Source organism: Paroedura picta, chromosome 9, assembly GCF_049243985.1.
Source record: "Paroedura picta isolate Pp20150507F chromosome 9, Ppicta_v3.0, whole genome shotgun sequence".
NCBI lineage: Eukaryota > Metazoa > Chordata > Lepidosauria > Squamata > Gekkonidae > Paroedura > Paroedura picta.
Window position 1 is genome coordinate 47,893,093 of NC_135377.1, and position 27,534 is coordinate 47,920,626.

The following is a 27,534-nucleotide window of genomic DNA, read 5'->3' on the forward strand; positions in this document are numbered from 1 at the left end:
GCAAGTTAAAAATAAATGCAATCAGTTGCATACATGTAGAAATACTACTCCATTAAAGACAAAATATAATTCAGGCGAAACCAGGAAACAGACCCAGCAGCAGCCTTTATGTATAATGCGAGGAATTGGGCATCATTTATAGAACAGTGGCCCTATACTCTAACAACTACACATGTAAGAGCTGTAATACCAATGCATGTATAAAAGAGATGTGACTGCCATATACATAATACAAAATATTAATTCATAACACTTTAACTTCAATATTTAGTTAAATAGTTATTTGGAGATATTCTGGAGAGAAAGAGGTGCATTTTAAAAACATTTAGAAGAGTCAAAAGATCTCTCATTACACTCATCCTATCCATCAGTGTACATCAACATTTGTCACTACAAATAGTAATTCTTCTATAGAAAAGTAAGCTTCTTACCATAGTGTTTTGCCCAAATAACAGAGCATCATCTTCCCAGTACCTGACAACCCTATGTCACTTCTGGGTAATCAAGGGACATTGTGTTAAGTTCCTGGTAATTTCCTCCATGAACCTGTTAAGTCCCCCAGTTTCTTAGAACCTTAAAATGAGGAGAGAGGCTCCAAACTGGGGGGGGGGTCCCCCTCTAGTCCCAATTTGGGATTGGCAATCCTATAAATCAGTGGTCCCCAACCTTTTTATCACCAGGGACCAGTCAATGCCTGACAATTTTACTGAGGCCTAGGGGGGGTAGTCTTTCGCTGAGGGACGTCACTGCTACCGCCTGAGCCCCTGCTCCACTTGCTTTCCCGCCAGCGCCCCTGACTTCCCACCTCCCACTGGGCGGCGCCGCCAGCAGCAGCTGCACAGTGCCATGCTGAGGGGGAGCCCCAGCCATAGCAGCCGCTGGAGAGCACCAAAGCTGATCCGGCAGCAGAGTGGCAGGGCAGCCCCCAAGGCAGCAGCTGGGGAGGAGTGCGAGGAGGAGCCGCGGCCCGGAACCAACTGATCCACGGACCGGTTCTGGTCTCCGGACGGGGGTTGGGGATCACTGCTATAAATGGCTTAGTAAGGTTCTTGATTTACTGCATGTATGCAAAGGTTTTCTGCTAGTGGAACAGAGAGGAAGGTCTATTTCATCCAGTTCCACCTCTCCTTTGGAGCTTTCTATGCTGCTTGGCAAGAACCTCTTGTGGCGCAGGGTGGTAAGGCAGCCAGCATGCTGTCTGAAACTCTGACCATGAGGCTGGGAGTTTGATCCCAGCAGCTGGCTCAAGGTTCCATCCTCCCGAGGTCGGTAAAATGAGTACCCAGCTTGGGGTAAAACAGTAATGACTGGGGAAGGGAATGGCAAACCATTCTGTATTGAGTCTGCCAAGAAAATGCTAGAGGGTGTCACCCCAAGGGTCAGACATGATTCGGTGCTTGCACAGGGGATACCTTTACCTTTACCTTTATGCTGCTTGGCATTTTGTCTAAGAGGTTTCCACTGAAGAAGGTTCATAGGATCTAACCTAATATGTTCAACACAACCAATTCATTTTATGGATATGAAAGTAGTGTGGATGCCAAAGTATAGGAAACATGGGAAAATGCAAATAAGAGATGAATAAGTGGCTCCAACTGTTCTCTTCTCCTGGCTGTGGAGAACAGCTTTGTCAACACCAGGTCTCAGCTAGAACTATGGAAGTGGACAGGGAGCACCAAGCAGTCGCAGAACCCCTGGGTCTCCACACAATGTTACTTTTGAAAGAGACAATTGTATTATCCAGCAAGTTCTCCTGTGTTGAACCATCCATGAAAACAGAATTCAAAGAATCATACAACTCTAAATAATTTGTTCTAAGAGAAGTGTGGTCATTTAAGTACTTAAAACAAATTTTGTATTTTCTAGAACTTGGGTATACCTTCAAAAATACAGTGGAATACATCAAATGTAAACATTAACTATGTTAGATTGAACCAAAAATTCTGTCAGACAAAGCATTTCTTTTCCACAGGCATTACATGCTATAACTATTATTACGGAACTAAAATCCTTATATAATGTGTTAAAATGGAACGTTCATTCATCCTTTCCTAGTTTTTTTTACCTCTCATTTGATTGTTATTTATAAATGCTAGAACATAAATAGACACCTGGGCCTCTAGATAATTTTGCCTATGGCTACCTTTGTCACTGAGAGGGCTCAGTTAGGTTGAAAAAAATTGACTTCCCTCATATACTGATTTTTGGACCTGAGATGTACAGTTCCCAGATTTGCTTGAAAAATCTGACTAGTGAGTTGGTTCCGTTTTGGCTATAGCTGCCTTGTTCCTTTACACAAAAGAACAGATACTTATGGAGCATGGCCTTAGTTAATGTGGCAGCCTCCCAAACCCAGATGTAAAGCCTCTCAGCATGAACACGTTGGCTGCACCTGACACACAAGATCAATCCTTAAATTTGTATTTTCATTTTTTACCCCTTTCTTTGGATATTTCCAGATGAACAAGTCCAAGACCTACAATAACTAGGACTTAACTGAATGGTATGATTCATACTTTTAAAAAAAGTTTGTAATTATGGGAGCAATCCTGCAGAATCCTTGGCCTTTCCCACCCCCTCATCTTGTACTCTCCCACCCCATCTACCTGAAGGGGGGGGGGAAATCTGCTTTCATGGCAGAACATACTTTATCATGACATTTAGAAAATACTTTCTGTAAGATGAATTCTTATCCAGCAAAAGAGCTTTTTGTGGCACAGGCTTGTAAGGCAGCTGACATGCGATCTGAAGCTCTGACCATGAGGCTGGGAGTTCGATCCCAGCAGCCGGCTCAAGGTTGACTCAGCCTTCCATCCTTCCAAGGTCGGTAAAATGAGTACCCAGCTTGCTGGGAGGTAAAATGATAATGACTGGGGAAGGGAATGGCAAACCACCCTGTATTGAGTCTGCCAAGAAAACGCTAGAGGGCGTCACCCCAAGGGTCAGACATGACTTGGTGCTTGCACAGGGGATACCTTTACCTTTACCAGCAAAATGCTCCTGGTTTTATTTATTTATTTTTAATACACTATTCTTCTCTAATAAATAATAGAGTATAACTTACTTCGGATCTGCTTCTTTATTTCCTTCGATGGATCCAGCCAGTTCTGAAAAGCAGAATTTTAAATATTTGAATCAGATGCCTAACAAGCACTGCATTTCAAACAAAGGACAAATAAACAAAACAAAGATACAGTTCTAGCTCCAAAGTTAAACCCAAATGATTTTGGTGTAAGATGTGTGGCAGAGATGAACAATCGACACATAAAGCACTTTGGCATTACAATAGGCAACAGCTTTTATTGTTATGAATATGAATTTGGTGAACTCAAGGTGCATCCTGCCCCCTTGCAGGTAGTCAACTGCAAAGAAGCTACCACACTAGCAAGCCAGCCTGTGGGAACTGAGTGAGGAGTAGGTCAACCACCCCCTAACCAAAAGCTTGCTGGGCAATGGAAGGAAGAGGTGAGAGCCCTGCAGGTTCTCTGTTAGAGAACCCCTAGCCATCTGCAATGTGAGGCAACATCCCCCCCCCCACAGGAGGGGAGCTGCAGTTCAGCATGCACCCAGCCTCTTAAGGAAGCACCCAAGAATGCCAAGCCCTGGTGTGCAGATGCACCTCTACTCAAAAGGATCTGCCCACACACACAATTGCCATTTGTAATGACATAATGAAATCAGTTGTGATGATACAATGACATAAAAAAATAACATAACCCCCCTAAGACAAAATAACGGAGAGAGGGTGGGAAAAGAAGTAGCCAAGTGCTGTGGGCTTATGAATCAAGGAGTGTGCTGGGCTTCTTAAGAGTCAACTGCCTCCCTTGCTCATCTCAGAGCCCCCACCAATGCAATAGGCTGCAGGGTAAGTCTTGCAGCTACATTTCTCACTGAAAACAACCGGCACTAAAGTGGCTATATCACATCCAGGATGTGCTTACTTTCTTTGGAACCAAAACAGTTCAAAGACCACCTCCTCCCATGCTATCCAGCCCTCTAGCTCAGTGGTCCCCAACCGGTCCGTAGATCAGTCGGTATTGGACTGCAGCTCCTCCTCATCCTACTCCCCAGCTGCTGCCTCGGGGGCCGCCCTGCCACTCTGCTGCCGGCTCACCTTTGGTGCTCGCCGGTGGCTGCCATGGCTGGGGCTCCCCCTTGGCGTGGCACTGTGCAGCTGCTGCTGGCAGTGCCTCCCAGCGGGCGGCAGGAAGTCAGGGGCACCGTCAGGAAAGCAAGTGGAGCAGGAGCTCAGGTAGCAGCAATGTCCCTCGGCAAAAGACTACCCCCCAGGCCTCAGTAAAATTTTCAAGCGTTGACCGGCCCCCAGTGATAAAAAGGTTGAGGACCACTGCTCTAGCTGATATTGCTCACCCAAGCCCAACTCTCTGTGCCCCTGACCTGCAGAGGTGGTAGGTCCTTCCTCTTAAGGTTCCTTTTTATGCACCACTCCTTTTTATGCACCTATCCCTATTACTTTTTATGCACCACTCCCAAACATTTCTTTTTACCTACTACTTACCTACTTTTACCTACTATTTTAACCAAGTATTTGATCTGTTAAATTGTTTTTATAAATTGCTTCTAGCCTGAGGACTGTTATGAGGTTACTAAATGTTTTGTGCCCTGGACTTTGAATGTGCTTGTATTACCTAAATTTGTAAGTGCATTCTAAGTGGCTTGATTTTATGTTCTTTTACCTTGATTCATTTTATGGGCTGCTCTTTACTTTTTATTGCATAGCATTATCCAAATTATAATTCAAGAATTACACCTAAGAACATGCTCATTAAAAAAACAAAAAACGTTTTCCTCTTTGCCTATGATGGACTGCACTGAATAAGGATGTTGGAGGTAGATGCAGTCTTAAAATTTACCTACAATGGTCCATCCCATAACTTGCTAATCAGAGTGGAGTCTATATTACAGAAGCACTATTTCTTTTCTGACCCCACCCCAATGAATTGAGATTATGCTATCCACTCTCAATACAAGGTGTTGCATGTTTTATCCCTCACGTTCACTGCAGGGTGCCAAAGAGCAACTCATTTTTGCAAACGTTTTGCTTTCTTCGGCTCCTCTGCTATGGCTAATGCATATTCATAGGTCACTGAACTTCATGTGTCAGCATCATCTGAGAAACACTGTCAGAGTAATGTGAGCCTTGAAAGAAAACGAACAGCAATAATAAATTAATTTCTGTGCATTGATATTATGCAACATTACAAATCTCAATTGTTTTATATATATTTTTTAACCTATATGGGGTACCTGAATACCGTCAAAAGACCACAAATATACAAGACAACAGATTAACTGCTCCTTAAGTAACATGGAACAGGCCAATCAAGTGGTGTCCTATTTACAGTACCACAACAACTTAAAATTATATAAACGTACTTTTGCCCCCCGAAAGAAAGAAAGGAAGGAAGGAAGGAAGGAAGGAAGGAAGGAAGGAAGGAAGGAAGGAAGGAAGGAAGGAAGGAAGGAAGGAAGGAAGGAAGGAAGGAAGGAAGGAGCAATGGTCGGACAGTGATGAATTTTTAAGTCTGATGATTCTTAAAAACAGTATTACAGTCTGATTTGCTTAGGTGTCTATGATTGGAATCCAGAAGGTTTTCCTACCACAGAAATTTACCTTTTGGTTTTCCATGTCTCTGTATGTTAGCCCAAAGTAGTCCTTCTCCAGGAGATTCAGGTGCTCACACACTTTGTCGAACAGCACCTGGCCCTTTGAACGTTTCTATGGGAAACCAAAAAAAAAAAAAAGTATTTCAGAAAACAGAAATTGCTAAAAATAGGCATCATATGCAAAATTATTTATTTATTTGTTGAAAATGTTTACATGCCACTTCCCACCCATATAGGGTCCTGAGGCGGTGAACATCTACTATTAAAACATTTAAACATTAAAATACCATTTTAAAATATGCATTTAGAAGTTAACAATACAATAAAAAGAAATAAACAAACACATGAACCTGGAAGGTGGGCCAATAAGGGCTTTCTGGGGATGCGCCAAATGAAATCAAAACATTGCCACCCTCTGGTGGAAGACAATGACAAAGTTACATAATCAAGAATCAGGTGATCAAACAATTACTGAACTAGGTCAAAAAATACTGACTTAAGTTCACAAACTTTTAAGGGAGACATGTCATATATATGGACATATAACTAATCAACATTTCTTATGACATTTCTTCTTCCCAACAATAGCATTTACAGAAACCTTTTACAAGGAACAGAAAAAATTACTGACTCCTGGGGAAATTCCACAGAGGCAATATTGTGTGTGCAAGTTCTAGGATGAGTCACTGCTAATTATCTGATCCACTGGCTTCTAGACAGCAGAATTTGTTGAAGACCAGCACGCTGATCTTATGCACACTTATTTGAAAGCAAGCTCTGAAAACAGCTTGTGCTAGATACCACAGACATTCCACCATAATTTAGACATCTCAAGTCAAGGACTGCTTTTGTGCACACCTACACAAACATAGACACTACAAGACGAAGTGCATAGCACTGAAATATTATTACAAGTGTTGTTGTTATGTGCGAAGTCGTGTCCGACCCATTGCGACCCCATGGACAATGATCCTCCAGGCCTTCCTGTCCTCTACCATTCCCTTACAAGTGTATATTTGCTTATACCCTACAATGCTAAAAAGATTTCATAACAATAAGCTGCCAATAAGCATTCAAACTGTGGAATAAGATCTAATAGTTTAATGTTAAAATTTTCATACCATAAGATCATAGGACGACAAAAGCAGAATAAAATAGATAAACGTGGCATAATTTTAATGACAATATTGTGAGAATACCAGCATAGGTATGATAAAAAAATGTAATAATGCTGTTGAGTGAGGTGGGAAGAACCTGTAAATTCTGGCAGTAACCTAGCATCAGCTGAATTCCATCAAGATTATTTTCCTCCTCTTCCTACAGGTGACTTGGACAGGGCCAGAGGTATGAGCCACAGGGCTCTTGACCCTTAGGCCGGGGCTCATTGCCTAGGATCTGTGGATGTGGACCAGCCCAAATTGATTTGTTTATCTATTGTCCTAGATTATTTTCCTACAGATCTGTGATTTGGCACATTTGTTTAGTGAGCCATTTGGGTCTCTCCAGGGAGACATGGCCTGAAAGTGCTTGAATCAATGCCCTGAACACAGTGACACCCATCTAAACATGCTGACTTAATATGTAGTAACATTTAAGACAGCACTGTGAAGGACTACTGCATTTTTTTTTTAAATGTCCATATGAGATTCAGTGAACGAAAAAAAAAATACTAGCAAGGCTATTCTAAACTGGAAGCATTTAAAGGAAAAGGTAAAGGTAACCCCTGTGCAAGCACCGGGTCATGTCTGACCCTTGGGGTGACGCCCTCCAGCGTTTTCATGGCAGACTCAATGCGGGGTGGTTTGCCAGTGCCTTCCCCAATCATTACCGTTTACCCCTGAGCAAGCTGGGTATTCATTTTACTGACCTCGGAAGGATGGAAGACCGAGTCAACCTTGAGCCGGTTGCTGGGATTGAACTCCCAGCCTCATGGGCAGAGCTTCAAACTGCAGTCTGCTGCCTTACCACTCTGCACCACAAGAGGCATTTGTAACAGTTTATCTTGAATTCACTAAATGAACATTTTTGGTAGCCACATTATGACTTCTAAATGATAAGGTCAAAAGCCTAAGATGTTTCAGTTGGCAAAACCAACAGCTGTTTGCACTGATAAACAACAAGTCGCTGCAGATTATGGTGTTTCAGTGGAACCCTGCAGATGGCATGTACTTTGTTAATATATACCTCTATTTTAAGTACTATCCATTCATAAATAATGTCTAACCGTGACCCCCTCAAAGAACCAAGGATGCAGAGCATTACTGCTCCTGGCAGAGTGTTCCACTGATACCTTGTGGCTCATAGCCATTCATGGACCTCTCCTCCATATTGTTATCCAAATCCCTCTTGAAGCTGTCTATGCTTGTAGCACTGTGATCTTTGCAGATGAAGCGCCTGCAGAACCCCAGGAACCAGAAGGGGATGCAGAAGCTGAAGTCTGAAGGCCAACTAAAGCAAATAAGGATTTACCACCAAGAGAACCTTGCTATTTAACCAAAACTGTGGCAGAACCTGGGAAGATATAGAGATGTTGTTCAACAACCAAGCAGAAAAGTGGAAGAAGGCTGCAGAAGAGGAGATTGAAACTCTGATCAAGAATGAAAAACAGACATTCACAGGCCTGTCTCACAAGCCTATTGCTCATCCACTGTAACCTGCCACTCCCTTGAACCTTCACAGAATCATCCTCTCTATCCAGCCTCTGTTTAAAAATTTCCAAAGATGGAGAACACACCACCTACTGAGGAAACCTGTTCCACTGAGAAACCGCTCTGTCAGGAATTTCTGATGTTTAGACGGAATTTCTTTTGCATTAATTTCATCCCACTGGTTCTGGTCTCTCCCTCCGGGACAAGAGAGAACAACTCTGCTCCATCCTCTATTTGGCAGCTTTTTGGTTATCAGATTCCCTTCTCAGTTGTCTCCTCTCCAGGCTAAACAGACCAAGCTCCCCCAGTCTTTCCTGTAGTAAGACATACTTCAGTAAAGATGCTCCTAGGTATAGCAGCAGCAGGAATAATTAATGTAAAATATCTGGAAATAAAGACTGTTTTTCTGCATGGAGAAATAAAGTTGTCTATATAGAACAACCATCAGGATTTGAGCAGTCCAAAAACAAACACCTTAGTATATAAATTACAATTACAAGAGAGTATATATTGCCTGAAACAAGCTACAAGATGCTGAAATGAAAAGCTTCATCCAATACTGACCAAAGAGCAAGGCAAGGTTGAATAGTGCCTATATTCAAGATACAGGGATGACAGGTGGGTTTACATCCTTACCTACATTGACAATTTGTTTCTTATGAAGATGGAGGAGACTATAATGAAACAGTCCAACACCTAGATAAAAGAAGTGGAAGTAAAGAAACTAGGAAACATCAGTTACTACCTCGGAATATAAGCAAAAAGGGAAGAAGATGGTAGCTATCTTCTCAACCAAAAACAAAACAAACCTAGAATCCCTAGAAGGAAGAATCCAAAGAGGTCAGCATTCCTATGGAGATGAAATATCTAAAAAAAGTTGTTCTCAACCTTCCTAATGCCGTTGGTGACCCCCAACCATAAAATTATGCAAGTGTTCTTTCACAGAAATTAAACCCAAACTGACCAATGGGGTGATGCATTCTTCATGATTGTATATAATTTTTTTTCCTGGGGTTTCTTAGTTCAGTTCTGCCTCTTGTCCAACCATGCTGATCTTGCTCTTTTCCGCTTCTCCAGACAGATGAACGCTCTATCTTGATCTACCCTACAAGGTGGTTGAGTGGATGGTGTCCCCCGGCCAAGCTGCTTGCCCTGCCACGACCCCTGTGAAAGGGCATAATGCTATTTTTCTTCCTCCCTGCTTTCCTTCAGAATAAACCCAACAGACAGAAAAACTGCAGAGAACAGTTGGACAGGCAGGAATTTATCTCCTCTTTCTACAGAAAACTTATTTTTCTTCTTAATAGAACTACTTTATCCTTTTAAGCAGCTTGATGTTTCACACCTTGTTGCCAATTTAAATTCTGCCAACACTCTGAACTTGTACTGCCATTTGAAAGATCCACTTAATTGCTGCACTAGGGCAATCTATCACAGTTTTACAATTCATGGTGACCTTCTCTGCTGCCCATTCCTGTTACTGGTTGATAGGCATTGTGGTTTTACAGAGATCAGACTTAAAACAATTAAAGTATAAGGAAATTTAATGATTTAATAAAGTGATTCTGTTCACACATTTCAGATTAAGCAAGAGAAGGGGTCTGCCGCACCTCACTGTGGCAGCAGCAGGGGGGTGGGGCAGGGGGGATTCACAGCATAAAGGTGGGATAGTGGCACAATACTATCCCACCATCGTGGGGGTGAAAAAATGCTGTGCTTGGCTCTGTGGCACCGTGAATCCAAACAGGGAATTTGTGTCCCTGCTGGGATACCGTAGACAGGGGGCTATGCTGGACTAGCATAGCTGCCAATGGTGCCTGTGTTAAAGGGAACACTGAAAAACCAACATTCCCTTAATGTGGGGCATAAAAGGTAAAGTTGAAAGCACCGAGTCATGTCTGACCCTTGGGATGACGCTCTCTAGCGTTTTCTTGGCACACTCAATACAGGGTGGTTTGCTATTCCCTTCTCCAGTCATTACCGTTTTACCCCCCAGCAAGCTGAATACATATTTTACCGACCTCGGAAGGATGGAAGGTTGAGTCAACCTTGAGTCGGCTGCTGGGATTGAATTCCCAGCCTCATGGGCAGAGCTTCAGACAGCATGCCGGCTGCTGCCACGTCATGAATAAGCAGGGATTTCCCGCACTGTCATGCAGGTGCCAGCTCAGCCTTCTTCTCCCATGCATAATCGGTTGCAGTAGGACGAAATACAATTTATGGATTGAATCCAAAATACTGAAAGCAGAGAAAAGTCTGTGGAACAGGGCTTTCTTGACCCATCTCCTGCTGTTGCCCATAGCAGAAGGATTGACAGACATTGGCTAGAAGTTGGCTAGAGCCTAGAACATGACATTAGGCAACAAACATGGAAATTATATCACATCATAACTTCATGGTGAGGGTGATTTTTAATTCCCCCTACCCCCACCTAGCCAATGAAATGCTAGCACTCACCAAAAGTCAGAGATGGGAGATTTTCTATCCTCATCAAGATAATGGGAAGCATACATGTTGCTTCCATGAAATATACTCATGAAGGTTAAGGGACCTTTATGAACAGTATGTGAAAGATGAGTTGAGTAAACTTCCAACAGAATTGCTATTTCACCAGTGTAACTGCTGCTACATATACAGACGAAAACTTTTGGATCCATCCTATTTCATCCCTTTTCTCACATGGCCAACCAAGAAAGTAGCTATGTAGTGCTGCTTGATGTCTAGAATTCAAAATAGTAATGTCCCATTCTTGAAAACATACTTTGACATCAGTTGTTGGTTTATGATATATGCTGCATACTTCTTTTGAAATGCATCTTCTATGAGCAACCCCAGAGCAAGATAAACATTATGAAATAAGTAAAATATAACCAGCAAGTACAATATTTATCACGCTAATTACTAATTAATTACATTAATTAATTACATTAATTGTGTGCAAAATAAATTAGCTAAGGATACTGGGAACTAAGAACACAAGAAGAGCCCTTATGGATCTAACCAATTACCTATATAATGCAATGATGACTGGCAAAATTCTTCCCAGAATGCCACAAGCTGAGTAGGAACTAAGTATGCAGCATTCTTTCCCTGGGATTACACATACACGGCCAGCCCTAACAATGTTCTCATTAGACAGACATTAAAAGAATGACCTTCCATAAATTTCTCTAGTTTCCTTTTAAAGCTAACCAACATACAATCCAGATCTCCACAACATGTGCTACCAATAGTATCATCCTTCTAAATCTATTGTAGTCAGTGGGTGTAGAAGGATGGAACTCTGCTTACGATGGCATTCCAAATTCTTTAAGTATGCATTTTTTAAGAACTACTTTTTCTTTTACCCGAATCTACACCCAATTAATTTCACTAGATCATCCCAAATTAATAATTTCTCACTATTAGATGTTTAGGCATCATCCACAATATTAGAAGCATCCATCACATAAATCCTTACAAACTTTAGGAAGCAATCTTAAACAAATATGCACAAAAATATGGCACATTGTATTCCGGGGGTAGGGTGGGCTTATTCCCAGCAAATTGTCCATAGGGATGCAGCCAGAATCTCTCTACATACAGAAGACACTCAAGCTCTTTAGAATGACCTTTTCCACCTCTACAATGTCTTTTCATAGACAGGTCAATCAAAATTGCCCAGAATGTTCTAAATCCAGCAGCAGCACAGATTTCAGGTTTTTTTCCTCCAAATCCTTTCCTAATAATCTCTACCATGGAGTCTGCCTTTTTCACCACTGCTGCATGCTGCTGCCCGGGGTGATAACTAAATTGCTTCTTTTCCAAAATCATCAACCAGATCCTTACCTTGAAAATAAAGCTGTCAAACTCTCAACAGGCTATTCTTTATCAAATGCACAAAGCAAAAACCTCCTCACTACCAAGCCCTGATACAGTTTTCTTCCACTGGACTCTGACACAGCCAGAGAACACAACGACAGAGTGTGACAACCCTGATAGTTTTCAAGCTATACTGTTATTGTTTTCCGTTGCTAGTGTCTCCTGCTGCTCTGCTCTCAACATTCTCCATGACCACAAGGGCCACTACTGTATTTTGAAGAAGAGGCTGAATTGTTAGGCGAGTCATCACAAAGAGACAAAATCAAAGGAAGCCTGGAAGCAGAAATAGTCCATTTTCTTTTATGTTTCTTCTGCAAATGTTCCAGAGTGCCAACCACAGGTGTTCCTAAGTACTATTTTCCTTTTGGAAACACTCTTCTTTTGAAATAAAAAGGAAGACATAAGAGCTCAATTACACCCACTTTTCAAGCAAACACAATTAATTTATTGCACAGTGGATATCAGGCACAGTCGAAGTCCCCCACCACCAGTTTTTACCTCCACTTCACAGCCATATTCTGAGCCATCCAAGAGGGTCACTTTGCACTGCATACTTTTTGGCTTTTTTACTATTTTCAGAGGAGATCTAGAAAGTTTACTTGAGGATGATTTCTGAGACAGCTTGTCGTCTTCAAACTGCTGATATTCCAGCTGTTTTGCTGCTGCGGCAGCAAATTCACGTTCTTTGTCGGTGGACTGAAAAGAGAAAGGGAGATAAGAGTTCCAATTTCAGATTTTAAAGGATGTGGCTGATCACAGTAAGCTTTCAAAATTACAAAGCATATTCAGATTCCCCTTTTACAAATGAACTTTAGACTGTTATAGAACTGCACTGAAACACAGATAAACTTCATTCAATGTTTTGCAAAGCCTTTTTAGCCAGTAAAACACTAATAGCTGCTCAGTTGTACACTGACTTCTATAGAAAACGAATTTAGAAAAATCTCCACAGTAAAGTATTTATTTATTCATTCATTCAGGAATCTGATTTTGAGAGATCCAACATGCTGTCTAATGCTTTAGAATTCATGATTCTTTTCAGGACTCTGATGGGCGGCTGTTTCCCCCACTCCACTAACAATGCATTTTCCCCATACAGCAGTTACATTAGGATAGCAGCTTTTAAAATAATGGTTACTGCCATAAATCAGCTATTTTCAAGCTAGTCTACAAGCAGAATCTTATTAGTAATAAAAATATAGTAATGCCTTAGATAAAGTTCAGAAAATTAACCTTATTTGTGTCTTGAGCTGTACTATGGTAAAGAACACAAAATGTAGCAGAGGCAGCCTAGACCACAACCTCAAAGTGTTGTCATCTTCCATAAACTCCACCTCACCCAGGCAGTGGGGGAGAGAAAAGGATGGATGGATGGATCCCTAGGATGGGAATTTCTTGACCTCACAGCACATCTCTAAGGGGAGAGCAATCAATCGTATGCAGACAGGAATGTAATCTTAGGACAACAGCTGAGGCCATGGATTTTGCTCTGGCTGCAACTCTGCCTGCTGTCAGAATCCCACATGTATTTCTGCCATGATTTAGTAGCATGTAGTCCTGTTCAGATTTATTACCTTGCCATGCCTAGGCCTAGCTAACACCCAAGGACAAATTCCCTTTGTGGTTTCCCAAGCATGCCAGATGCCCTAACTTTCCTCACCTCCCTCCCCCCTCCCACATCCGTTTAGTCTCCCTTCTTCCTGTCATCTTCTCACCCATAGTTGTTATCTAGATTTTGTGACTTCCTTGCCAGCGTATTTGTTTAATGATCCCGGAAAGGGGGGCACCATCCCCGAACCCTATATGTGTCTGCTGATACTCTGTATGTTAGTTCTAACTATGCCTTACATGTAGCAACTTGCTTTGCTCTAGAAAGGTTTGCTTTTCTTGGAGTGAACAATTACCTGCAATTATCTCCTGTTTGGTACGTTTAACCACCTTGGACTGGATTAACTTAGCCAAGGATCTTAGCTCCTCAGGAAGAGTGTTCAGGTATCGTGTCAGGTTCTCCTGAGGAAAAGCTGTTAGCCTCCGATGATGGTTTGGTAATTTACAATCCTGAAAATCATGGCCCCAAAAGAATATTGTTTCCTGTCTAACAAATCCCAAGAGTCAACTCTATCAGATGGGGACAACAGTTGATCAGGCTTGTGATGCATATGCATGTCCTCAGTAACCAGTGAAGTAGATGACTTTTAAAAAATTCACATGAGTCCTGCTTGATCTTATATATGTTTTCAACTCGTCTACTTGTACTTGGGAAATAGCAGGGGTATATACTAGGTTTTGCCACATCAGTACCATCAGGTCAGCAAGGCCTTCTGACACAGGAAACACCACAATACCAGGCAAATCAAGATAAAGGTGGCTCAAAATCTTATCTTTTGATTTATTATCAGACATGGAGACATCAATGTCTAGTGCTTTAACCAGCCTGAACATTTACTCACTATAAAGCCTCAAATCTTCATTTTGTGACATAGGGGTCTGGTCCCCAACCCTTTCATCTGGATGTGGTTTTGAAATGCTCCCTGAACTATAAAGGGATGCCACAGTCCCTTCCTCTTCAGTGTATACATCAGGTGGTATGAAAAGAGAATAAATATTATCTACAGCTGATCTGCACAGGTGCAGTACCAAAGATGGAGGATGAATCAATGAAATCTGACCAAAAGCTTTCATCTGCTTTAAGATCCAGAGTTGTTTGTCACACAATATGCATACTCTACTGCTTATAGGCAATTATCTCTTGTTATAACTGTTTCCCCCCTTTTTAGTATCAATTGAAAAGATGAAATTCATCTAGGGAATGGTGTATCACATTACCATACACTGAACTACATGTTACATGTTCTTTTCCATAAGTTCTATTTTATTATGTAAAAATCGTCACAGGTGAAAAGTCCGAGGTGAGGACTGGTGATACACAAAGGGCTGTTTACCCCCATATCTCTCTCTCTCTCTCTCTCTCTCTCTCACACACACACACACACACACACACATCTATCTTGTCCATTCCTCTCAACTCCTTTTCTTTGGTAGTGGTAAAAGGTATGAGATACTGTATTGGTATCTCTTAAATTAAATTTGAGTAGGCAAATGGAATTGAAGAGAGGGATGACTAACAGATTTCCACACCAGGATCCTCCTATGTCAGGCTTTAGAAGAAAGTCTTCCAAAGAAACAAAGCAACAAAAAGTAGCAATAATGCTTTGAGTCTGAAAAAGCGACGAATGGCTCCCACCTACATTTCTACCATGCATTCTACCAGCTCTTGGGGTTGCTCACCCACATCAAAGACTCCTTTTCGGACCAGGTAAGTTGTATTTTATTGTTTTAATTATGTTTTGTACAGGCCTTTGGCCACATACAATATCCATCCATCTCTAGGTAAGTGGCTGGTCTACTTCTGTCTCTTTCTGTTATAACCTGGGCAATGCCTGATTGCCTGGCCAAACTCAACATGCCCTGCTGGAGCTTTTCATGTGACAAAGCTCAGCTCTGTATTGAACCACATTATGCTTAGGAGACAGCTTAATGAAGTATTGCATAAGCAATTTTATTCAGAACTGTTTGAACCACATTTTGGACAGCTCCAAGTAAATGTGCACCAAAACAAAAACACTCATTTAGGTCCCTAGACTACAAAGCTGTCTCTTTTGACTGCCTGATTCTGATGCATAACCCTGAAATTCCTCTGCATCTCTTCCAAAAAGATAAAACACTAACACCAGGAGTGCCGTGTTCACACAGAAAACTAATTGCTTAATGGGACAGAGAGTTTCAAAATTACTATAAACTACTCCAAGTTTGTAAAAATTAGAGTTTTATCCTCACCAGAGACAAGAACTATGGCCAGAAGACCAAAAGGGCTTGGAACAGAAAAACAACTAAGGAGATGTACTACCGTGACAAAAAAGACAGGGATCAGAGCCATGGATAAATCCTTTCCATTACTTTTCAGTGTTCTGTTGCTTTTCTCCATATGCCACCAAAAAGGCAAGGTAAACTTGTTCTTTGTGCACCAAAAAAGGCAGATGTATAGGGTTTCACAACCCAGAAGGTTCTTCCACCCTGCTGAGTGCCCTGATCCATTGGCTAGGAAATGCTTTCCTGGCAAAGCAGCAATCAAAGCACGACATCCTAACTTCTACACCACAGTGCTGGAACAACATTTGCTTTCTTGTGCTTCTCTAATATAGTACTGTATACATGGGCCAGGGTTCTCTGAGACTTTTTTGTCCTATGCACATGTTGGATAATGCACTTTAGAAGTAGATTTTCCTATTCCGCACAGAAAAATCCAGCTGCAAAAGCACATTGGAAGTGCATTATCCAGTGTATGCATAATGGGTCCTATACATATATTTTCCCTATGGGAAGAAAATCAGCCATGAGAGAATTTTCAGCTAAAAAACAGATGGAAGTGTTAAAGTTAAACAGCCTCCCCCCCAATTCACCCATTAATGATTTATACACATACAAAACAAGTTTTGTGTATTTTCTTCTGAAGGTATACAGGTACTAATTTCTAGAAGTTCTAGGGAGAACAAACCATTGCTGGGGGAAATACTCGAGGTTAGACAGTCACGGGAATACCTCATATGAATTTGTGCTGTGCACAAATACATGACAGGGACGATTAGAGGAGGACTCAAAACTGTCAAGACATGTTCATGCAGCAAGTTAGTTTCAGAGGGAATTAAGCCTCATCTTCCTAAAGAAACCTGACATCCTTTTCATACAGTTATCTAATCTAGGACAAAAGTGACCACTGAGACACAACCTGTATTCAGTATTTCACATTTTGCATGCATAAATGCATTCTCTTTCAGACCTAATTTTTACTCAAAAGTTCCTTTGTGACATATTCATCCAGCAGAGCTGAGAATCTGGCCACTGACCCAGCAATTAACATCCATCAGGGAGGAAAGGTTACAGTTTGGGGGGGGGACGCAAAGACATTCCTTTAGATCAGGGGTAGTCAAACTGCAGCCCTCCAGATGTCCATGGACTACAATTCCCATGAGCTCCTGACAGCGAATGCTGGCAGGGGCTCATGGGAATTGTAGTCCATAGACATCTGGAGGGCCACATTTTGACTACCCCTGATCTAGATCATATAAGCTGGTTGATGCTTGAGTATTTACAGGAAGAGAAGTCAAACTAATGAGTAAAGAAAAGGCAATAATGATCTAAAATATTTATTGTACACATGTTTTTTAAAGTATTTATGGCAATGCTACTGTTTGTTTCTTGAATTTTGATGCAGAATGTGATTTCACCAGTCCTGTAGCAGAATCATCATTGCAACAGCTTTCATCTATGTCAAAGGACAAGGGATTCCATAATAGAAAAAGCAAGTCTATCCCACCTGCCCACACATTTATTATTGTCTTTTTCTGTGAAATAAATTTCAACGTATTTTCTTTTTTATCCTTATTCCACCCCCTCTTTTAAAGAGCTGGCCACAGTAGTCTCAGTTCCAGGGCTAGTCTGCTGCAGTAATCACAGCAAAGACTTAGGAATCACCTTGATCATTTTTATGCATTCAGGTACATAAAGTGGATTACCGATTCTCTCAAACTGATTACACATTATTAAAATGTATTCTAGTATCCTTTACAAAATTCACATGCCGTTGATAATTTTATGTACATAAAAATCTCTTGACAGTTTCCAGATTTTTCATCTCCAAAATTTCTATGCTCTCCAAAAGCGTCCAAACCCTTCCTGTTTTTTTTTCTGCCAGTGGGTGAAGGCTCACCTGCTTTATTTGGTGTTCTCACACTGATTCTCCTTCCTGTTTGTTTGTTTTAATTTTTATTCTTAATTGGTTTAATGATATGTATTTTGAAAAGCTATTTGCATGGTGCTGACTATTTGCTGTTTTGGGGACCAAAAACTGGGTGGGGCATGAACATTTAAACATCCTAAATAAATTAATAATTGTCAACAAGCCTCCCTTCTAATACTAAGACAAGGTAGGCATGATGTAGACAGAACCCACTTTGCCAGATGCAATTAAGATAATAAAAAAAAACATAGCTAGATGTCCCTCTCTCTACCTCCCACCTATCCTGAATTCTGAATATAAGATCAGTGACAGAATTACTCTGACCTAAGAAGTCAAATTCAGGGCACTCAAGACGACTTTTAGGTTAAGAATTTTTTAAACTATTGTTGAATGTTTTTATACATTTCAGTATATGTATTTTATCGATGCTAGCCACTCTGAGTACATTCTAGGGAAGGGCAGCCAATAATATAATACAGTATTTGCTGGCGTATAAGACTACTTTTGCCCCCTGAAAAACATGCCTCCAAGTGGGGGAGGGGGTCATCCTATACGCCGGGTGCACTTCAGTTGGGATAGACATAGCTGCCCATAGTGGCCCATAGTACTGTATTTTGAGTGGAAATGTTGGGAGTCGTCTTATACGCCCAGTCATCTTATACACCGGCAAATATGGTAAATAAATAAAGCCAAGACACATTTCTGCACCTAGAAAGATACCCAGTTTTCTCCCTAGTATGGAATATATTTACAATTTTAAATTCTATAAATATGTACCGTATATACTCGAGTATACGCCAAGGGTGGGAAATGCAGCCGCTACTGGAAAATTTACATTAATGTTTTTGAATATTTATTTCAAAGAAAAACAGTAAACTAGCTCTGTAAGTGCAAAAGAGGGTCAACAAGAACAACATGGTATAAACATTAACTTTAAAAGTGCAAAAAGCTCAATCAGCAACCAAGCTAAAACACAAGAGTTAAAATCCTTCAAGACTGGATTCCTCCTCATCATCTGTATGTCCAAACAGACATGTAGCTGGTGTGAGGTTATCAGCATAGACTGAGTTTGCAGTCATCACCATCACTGCTGTCGTTCTCATACAAAGAGCTGTCTTCACTGCCATCCATAGCATCAGAAAGCAAAGGAGGAACGTCACATGGGCACCTTTCTCCTCCTCAGCAGGAGTATCACGTGAACCTACCCTACTGACCTCCAGTGGATGAGCTCAGGGTGGCCTAAGTGCTTAATCCATGCTCCACCATCACAGGCTCTCCCATCCAGCCTCCCCCCCCAACAAATACGGAAAAGTCAAGAGGATGAACAGCTGCTGTTTTTTGTACCCTGCTTTGCACTAATGGAAGGAGTCTCAAAGCAGCTTACAATCGCCTTCCCTTCCTCTCTTAATGCCAGACACCCTGAGAGAGCTCTGACAGAACTGCTCTGTGAGAACAGCTCTGGCAGGAGAACCAAACAGGCCAGCAAACCAGAGCAGAACAACAGTACCCAAAGTTGGCAACCTACTACAACAAGTACAACAGCTACCAAACTGGGAGAATGGACAACTCTAACTATAGTGCCCCCACCAGAACAAAACACTGAAATAAAGAACTGTAAAAATCAACTTTTAAAAGGAACACAACCCCAAGATGAAAAGCCAAACAATGCTGCCCCTCAGATAAAAGAAGAAGGAAACATTAGGAGAAGGCAACAGTAAATCCCAAAGCACCCCCAAAACCCACCCCACCCAAAGAAACCAAAATAATAGTTTGGAAGAAGTGATTAGGAAGAGGAAGAAAAGTGAAGGCAAGAGGAAAAAAAGATCAGAGTCCCTCAGTCAAACCTTTGATGTCCTACAAGCTGCCAGTGCAAGCTCAGCTTGCAATACATTTGCAAAATGCATTGCAACGATTAGCTGGCATTCCACAGCCTGAACAGGCTGTTTAAAAGAATTTATTTCAATTACCATATATACCCGAGTATATGCCAAGGGGAGCTTTTTCAATGTGAAAAAATGTGCTGAAAAACTTGGCTTATACTCGAGTATATACTGTATTATATTCTAATTTTATATGCAAAGCATGTTATAAATGATGCAATCTATTTTGTTTGAAGTAGTTAAGTTCATGTTTGATGGGACTAAGTATTGCACATATTCAATTATGTGCATATATTTCAAGTATATGTCCATTTCCCCAAAATTACATTGGGGGGGGAATGGGGGGAGTCCCCCCTCGCCATGGCTTCAAATTTTTATGTATCTATTCATTAGCAGAAAGAAATCACAGCATCCAGGCCCAAGACTACTTTCTTTTCTTTTCTTTTTTGAACTACTTCAGGATTTAATTTCAGAAGAAATCCCTTTACTATAGAAACACATTACTTAAGAGATGGGCCAGCATTGAAAAGAAAACTGATGGTTGTATTTGTCTACCAATGCAGCAGGCCCATGTGATGCAACTTTCTAAGGAGTCTAACATTTCAGTGATACACCCAGGCAATGGGATCACTGGAACTAACAGCAACATCAACTATGCCATCTCATGCTCATTCATTTGCTCATCTTCTAATAGTGTATATGCCATTAACTACATAGGGCAAACAGGTCAAACTCTATGCCAAAGGATAAATAGACACAAATCTGCCACTGAGAATCACAAGACTGAGAAACTTGTAGAACACTTCAACCTTTCAAGACATTGACTCAAAGGAGTTGCTTTATTGAATAGGAACTTCAGGAACAGATTGAAAAGGGAAACTGCTGAATTGCAAGTTATTATAACATCTCAAAACAACAACTAGAAAACACACGCAGGACTTAACAGAGATACTGGTTTCTTATCTCATTACATACGCTAAAATATTTTTACATCTGAATTCTCACCAAGAAGGGCCATAAATCTTTTTTTTATTTTACTGTATTTCTTATTTAGAATATATTGGAATAGTGATTGAAATGTAATGCACGGAATAGCAATTTGAAATGATGTATTGGAATGTATTTCTCTGATCTGGTGACACAGAAGATATATAATGCACAACCTATCACCCACATTAAAGAAAAGGATACTGTTAGTTATTTCCATGCTTGCGAGGAGATAGAACATAACAACATGGTCTCAGTTAATTACTCTCAGCATTCCACAATTAAGAAGGGTACATAGGCTCCATGCCAGGCTGCAGGCTGGAGTTTGAGCCAAGGCAGGTTGCCACGCCTCTTCCTGCTCCCGCACAGGGGAGCATTTGGCCCGGTGCACTTCATCCGCCCCAGATTTGTGCTCCCACATGGGTGCCAAGGCAGCGAAGTTCCCAGTGAGGAAACAGCCCCCCCTAATTAAATCCAAACAAAATGGTGACCATATAAACTAAGCCTGTTATTTCTGTTTGGTCCTTGAACCTATTAAACATCTTCATTATGTTGTATGCTAATCTGCTGCTCACCTATATCTATGGTTAACTTCCATTTCAATGTATCTGAAGAATTGTATGCGTACACAAATCTTATATCTTGTCAGTCTTAAAGCTGCCACTACACTCAAATTTAGTTCAGTTGCTTCGGACCAACATGGCTACCCACCTGAATCCATCTGTGTGTGAATTATCGCACCTAATGCATTATCATAGAAAAAAATGGTTTGCTACAGTGAACCAACTGTAGAACCTGCAATGGGGGCAGATGTCCCTCTACCATAAGTATGGGATTACTTAATCCTGCATGCACAACATATGTTGGGGAAACTTAAGATACATGCTGGGGGGAGAACAGGGCCAAGTATGCTGACATGGGTACCTACAGTCCAAGAGAGTGAGAGGGATACTTGTGGCCTATGAGATGTCAAAAAATGGTGGGGGAAGCACAAACCCCAAGACTGGTGGGTGGTGTCAATACTTGGATACGTTCAGGATGACCAAGTATGTAATGGAATCGATTTTTACTTCTGTGCAAGAGAAGGAGATCTGCATCAACAAGTATATTGGGCAAGAGAGGGCCAACAATTAAGAACTGTCAGGGCTTAATAAACTTGAGATTTTGTTGGTTTCAAACATCACACCACCATCACACTACCATGACTGAAATTAGATTTCAGCAGATGTCAAAGCAGAAATGTGTCTCCAGTGTTCTTTTGCTTTTCCACAAATTGGTGTGATCTGGCATCGAGATGATATAGTGGTAGGTTTCCCCCCCTCTAACAGTAGCAGTGAACTCTAAATTAAGCACTGCAGGAAGAGCAACCTGACACAAATGATAAAAATATGAGATTACAGTAAAATGAAAAAAGGAGCTTCTAACCTGTCAAAAATTCAGATCCACAAAGGTCAATATTTCTTAAAAGACATCATATCTGTTTAATAAAATGGATATTTATGTCTGAATAAAATCTTATTTTGGCTTGCTGTCACATATTACAATGTTTATAATCAACAACTTTCCCTTGGATAACTTGCCTGTTCCTTTTTCACTGGAGTGCTGTGGGCTGCAACAGCAGAAAACTGTTCTAGTTCATTCTGTTGTTCTTCACTGAGCTGATGGTGCGCTTGAGTCCCAGTCCCTGCTGTTCCTTGCTGGCCAGAAGCTTCTTTCGGCTCTTGATCCTGATCCTTGGATTCAGAGTCTGATCCAGGTTCTGTAGTCATGGTCAGTTATTCTGTGATAAAAACAGAGATGTTTACTAAATGTTGCGATAACCAGCCTAATTTGAATGTTCATTCAGGATAAAACTGCAGATGTTTCCATCCATCTCCCCACTATATTAAAGCAATTGCTGCAAAACAAAGCACACCCTAGAAATAAAAATCAGACATTTGATAAAGAAAACAGGTAGGAGGAATGATCTTTCGGATCATACACAACAAAAATTGTACACCACTAAATACAAATCTCTGGTGCTCATTATCATTAAAATACATTAACAGAAGTATGAACAAACTGGATTTCTTTAAAACCAGAAAATAACACAACTATGACAAAGTGCAGCTGACTAAACTTATGAGTTGTTCATCAGTAGAGATAATAATGCCTAGCCTCCTCTACATATACATGGAGAGGACCTCAGGTGGGTCTCATTTGTCCCTTTTCTTGTCATTACAGGTAACATCCATTCTGCATTCTCTAATCTTCCTTACTCTGGACAATGAGCTCTGTAGCCAGACTTGACCTGCTTAGGCCCTAATCCTTAGGGCCAACTTGGTGTTGAAAGCCAGCTTGGTGCAATGGTTAAGAGCAGTGGCCTCTAATCTTGCAAGTCAGGTTTGATTCTCCACTTTTCCACATGCAGCCCAGCTGGAAGACCTTAGGCTAGTCGCAGTCCTAATAGTACTGCTCTGATTGAGCAGTCCTGTCAAAGCTCTCACAGCCCCACCTACCTCACAGGGTGTTTGTTCTGGGGAGAGGAAGGGAAGGCGACTGTAAGCTTCTTTGAGACTCCTTCAGGTAGTGAAAAGCTAGGAGTAAAAACCAACTCTTCTTCTTCATCATCAACACTAGTTTAGGATTTCAGAGGATTCCCAAACATCGGCTGGATGATCAGCCATTCTTTGTGTTCAATAGTATTGTCACAAATGGTTAATTATGCCATGCATCTAGTCAAGATTTGCATCAGGATTCCTTATTGGGGCAGTCGGTGGAACCTCACAGTTGGTAAAAGCCTAAAGCAGAATAGATTGAAGCCGTTCTTTTCCTTCTTGGTAGCTCAATGCAAAAATCTTTGCATGTCGACAGTTCCCTGGGATCCAAAGAAACTGGGGTCTCAAGAATGATCAGCCTACGGCAAGGCATGTAATCTGCTACACCTAGAAAATCAACCAGGGAAGCATCCATGACAGACAGACAGAGAAATGCAACACTGTTACAATCTGAATTTTAATCATTACATGTGTTGATTTGTATTGGGCTGAAATGAAATATAACTGTCACACTTTAATTTTTTTCATCACCAAGCTAAAATTCAGTTGACTGAGAAAGCACAATAACCATGCAATTATCCTCTCTAGAAAACCAATTGTCTTATTGATGGAGATACACCTTCTACCATCAGCTGTTCAGAGAGCACTGAGATAATTTCTTCATTTTTTACTAGACAGTTACTTTGCAACCAGAATATAAACCCTTCAGTCAGCTGTCAGGAAGCTCACTGGGTAGTTTTGCACAAATTTCTCTCTGCCAAGCCTCTCTCACAGTGCAGCTTGTGTTGCCAACCCCACTCCCTCCTTTGAGGAAGTCTGATATATTAAACTAACATATAAATAAAATGCTGTTCTCTGAAAGGTCATCAGATCCTGGCATGTATGTTACTGCAACAATATTGATGGGAAATTGAACTAACAGCAGCTGACCGGGAGGTAGAGGAAGTGTAGAATCAAGATAGCACATCCTTCTTTCTCTGCATGATTGATGATCTTCTTTCCTCAGCCCTTACTCCTCTAATGTCTAATCCACCGGACCACTAATTATAGTTATTCCACTGATATTGACATCATCTGTGCCAACACACACAACCAAACTCACAGAAGATGCTTTTAAAACAACACATTCAACTTTTATACCGTGAATAAACAAATGAGTACTTGTTCCATAAGAAATAGTCAATTCACACAATCTATATGAATATACACACACAAAAACCTGGTGCTGCTGGTGGTGGGGGCTATGAGCACCTGGAAGAGATCTAGAATCACCAGGTCTTCACCATCCAAAATCATAAGTGTCACTGGGACCGTTTATGCACTGGGAACTTCTCTGCCCCAGCTCCCGTGCAAGAGCACAAATCAGGGGCAGATGAGGTGCACCAGGCCAAATGCTTTCCGATGTGGGTGCAGGAAGCAGTGGGGCCCCTCCGAGTGCCACTCAAGGGCCAAGTGGCCAATTGGGAGGCGCGCATAGCGCGCCTCCCTATTGGCCACTTGGCCCGACCTGGACTGGCCGCCCACATCCGCCATTTCCCCACTTGCCGCTGAGCTGGACGCATCTCCAGCAGGACCAGCGCCTCCTCCTGTCGCCAGCGGCCCGCATACGGCCACCAGCAGCCTGCCTTGCCGCCCTCCCAACCGGCTTCTTCTCGCCCGCCGACACACTCGGCCACCGCCCACCCGCCGCCATTTTCACCTGCCCCAGTGGCCCTGATGCAAGCCGCGCCGCCGGCAGAGGCGCAAAGCACCTCCCGACGCCTCAGCCCACCGCAGCCTCACTCCCTTCTCCAGGCCACCAATCGCCCCCAAAAGCTGCTGCTGCTGCTGCCGCTGCCGCCGGAAGCCCGGGAAACGCCCGGCAGCCGCGGGGAGAAGCCCAACTTGGACCAGTCACAGTTCTCTCTCAGCATTATTTATCTCAACCAGGTGTCTGTTGTTCAGAAAGGAGGGAATGTAATTGTAAGTTGCTTTGAAACTCCTTTAGGAACAGAGATGGCCTAGAAAAATGTAACTCTTCTCCTCCTGAATAATTCAGTTTTGCCTTGTTTATGGAAAACCGAGAGAGTGGGAACCTCCCTAACTTCACCAGGCAGGCCATTCCATGAGGTAAAGGCTACAAGAGCAAATGGGCAGCTGTCAATTTTGCCTGTTTGCAGGCTGGCATCTATAGAAGGCCCTACTTGGATGAGTTGAAGTTGTTGTGGTGGAGCATAGCAGAGAGACCATCCAGCATATATGTGAGTCCAAGGGCATGAAGGGCTTTGTACGGGATAGCCAATACCTTGAATTGCACCTACTTACTGGCTATAGGAGTAATAGGCATGCTCTGTCTAACTCCTGGTAATAACGAACCTGCATTCTGCACCAACTGGAATCCCCAAGTTTGATTTCTATTGGAGACTTATGCAGAGGACATTGTAGTAGTCTAGTATCAATGTTACCACGTAGTACTTTCATTTCACTAGACAGGTAACATGGCATCTGTGTACAGTCACAATTACATGGCTTACCAGATCAAAAAACAAACAAACAAACAGGGAAATTAGTGAACTAAGTGTGAAATGTAGTTGAGATTTTAATGACCATTACTACCTCCCATCTCCAATTTGCATGTGTCATGGTTACCAAAAGCATGAACTCAATGAAGTCTTAAAAGCCGTATATCTGCAATATGGCATACTATTAGCTATGCAGGGAGAACGGATCTGCTACAGATCCTGCTGGAGTCTATACAGATATCATCCCCACATTCCTCTTTTAAGAGACGTAAAAGGCATAACACTGTGGGGTAGAGGTGGCAAAGAAAGCAATAAATCAATGCTTTAATTACTAAAAAGGCAACTGTCTAATTACACCTGCTTTTAAATCACTGACTTCAATCTAGAAATTATCTCCTAATACCGGATAGGGATTATCAGTAGTTACTAGTGTAGTAGTGTACACATCTATACAGAGTAGTTATAGCACCTCTGTTCACAAAAAAGTTTAATCTAGGCTCAAATTTCTTTCAGTCTTTCCTGCTTCTTCACCCTGCAAGGAAGTGAGGCTTAAGACAGCCAGGATATTATTGTCCCTTCAGCTCTTTTTCCACAAAGAGAAGTTCTAGCATTTAAACCCATCTGAATGTTATGTTCAGTCCTCTTCTGTCCTTTAGCCCTACTGTAGTAGTAGTATTCTTTATTACGGTCATAGACCAGCAAAATCAAAACAATTTCACAGTTACATAAATAATATGGCTAAAACACAGTTTTACTCATAAAATAGCATTATGTTAAACACTTAGACTATGAGTCTGCTAAAATATAAATTAAAATTAAATGGAAATATAGGAAATTGTTCTAGCCCTACTGAATTACTCTGGAAGAATAAAAATATTCCTACACTAGGATTAGAGAAAGATTTCTGATTACAGGAAAATAATAATTCAGACTTCATTCAAACCATAAGGAAAACAAAACAAAAAGTAGTTGTAAATGACACTATTATAACCTAATACTTCTGGAAATGGAATACAAATAAATGTTTCATCAAGCAATTAGGAAGGGAGGAAAGATTTGCAAAAATGGTTCATTATGGCCCTCAGTAGACTTGCAACTTTATTATTATTCAGGTCTAATTTTTTTGGGTTCTCAACCTCTTACCTACTGTAAAGCCAAGAGTCCTTTTATACTGACTTCACTGCTTGGCATCAGCTGGCTTTCCTTGCCTATGATTAATGATAACCACAATGCACTCTGTGTAATGACTTCACTTGCATAGATGAGATTCTTGGAACAGCTTAATTTAATTCCCTTCACTATCTTGTAGGAGAAATATCACTAGTAACACTGCTAGCCTCATTAGCACCAGCTCCTTTGCTTACCCACAATGTGTGTACCTGCCTTCCATAGAAACAAATTCCAGAGACTGCCTCATGTTAGCCTGGTACAGAAACAATGATATATATTTTTGCATCTAAAAGACACAAGCTTTTGCTGACTACAGACCACTATCAGATCCATGAAAGCTCATGCTACAATAAAGTGACTAATCCTGTTAAAAATTATTTTTCTTTTAATTGATTTATGGTACCATCCTAAGCAGTTGTTCCTTTCTAAGTCAATTTAAGTCAATGGGCTTATAGGGGTGTAGCACTGCTTAGGGAGGCAGTGTTAGTATCTCAGCTGCTTATCTGGGCTGAGATTTCCTACCAA

General features: G+C 41.4%; 1 protein-coding gene across 37 annotated transcripts in view; it reads right to left on the reverse strand.

Annotated features, from left to right (window-relative positions):
* The window catches only part of EPB41L3 (erythrocyte membrane protein band 4.1 like 3), a 163,166-nt gene that overhangs the window by 53,516 nt on the left and 82,116 nt on the right, over positions 1-27,534 (reverse strand). For 35 of the 37 annotated variants that reach the window (XM_077352701.1, XM_077352703.1, XM_077352730.1 and 32 more), the window contains 4 exons: positions 22,382-22,581; positions 12,636-12,833; positions 5,636-5,740; positions 3,065-3,107 (listed from right to left, as the gene is read on the reverse strand). In XM_077352701.1, coding sequence (XP_077208816.1) covers positions 3,065-3,107; positions 5,636-5,740; positions 12,636-12,833; positions 22,382-22,570 — 535 coding nt within the window. In that variant the 5' untranslated portion in view covers positions 22,571-22,581. The remainder of the gene's footprint in view (positions 1-3,064; positions 3,108-5,635; positions 5,741-12,635; positions 12,834-22,381; positions 22,582-27,534) is intronic. The other 2 variants (XM_077352716.1, XM_077352717.1) reach the window with 1 other exon arrangement.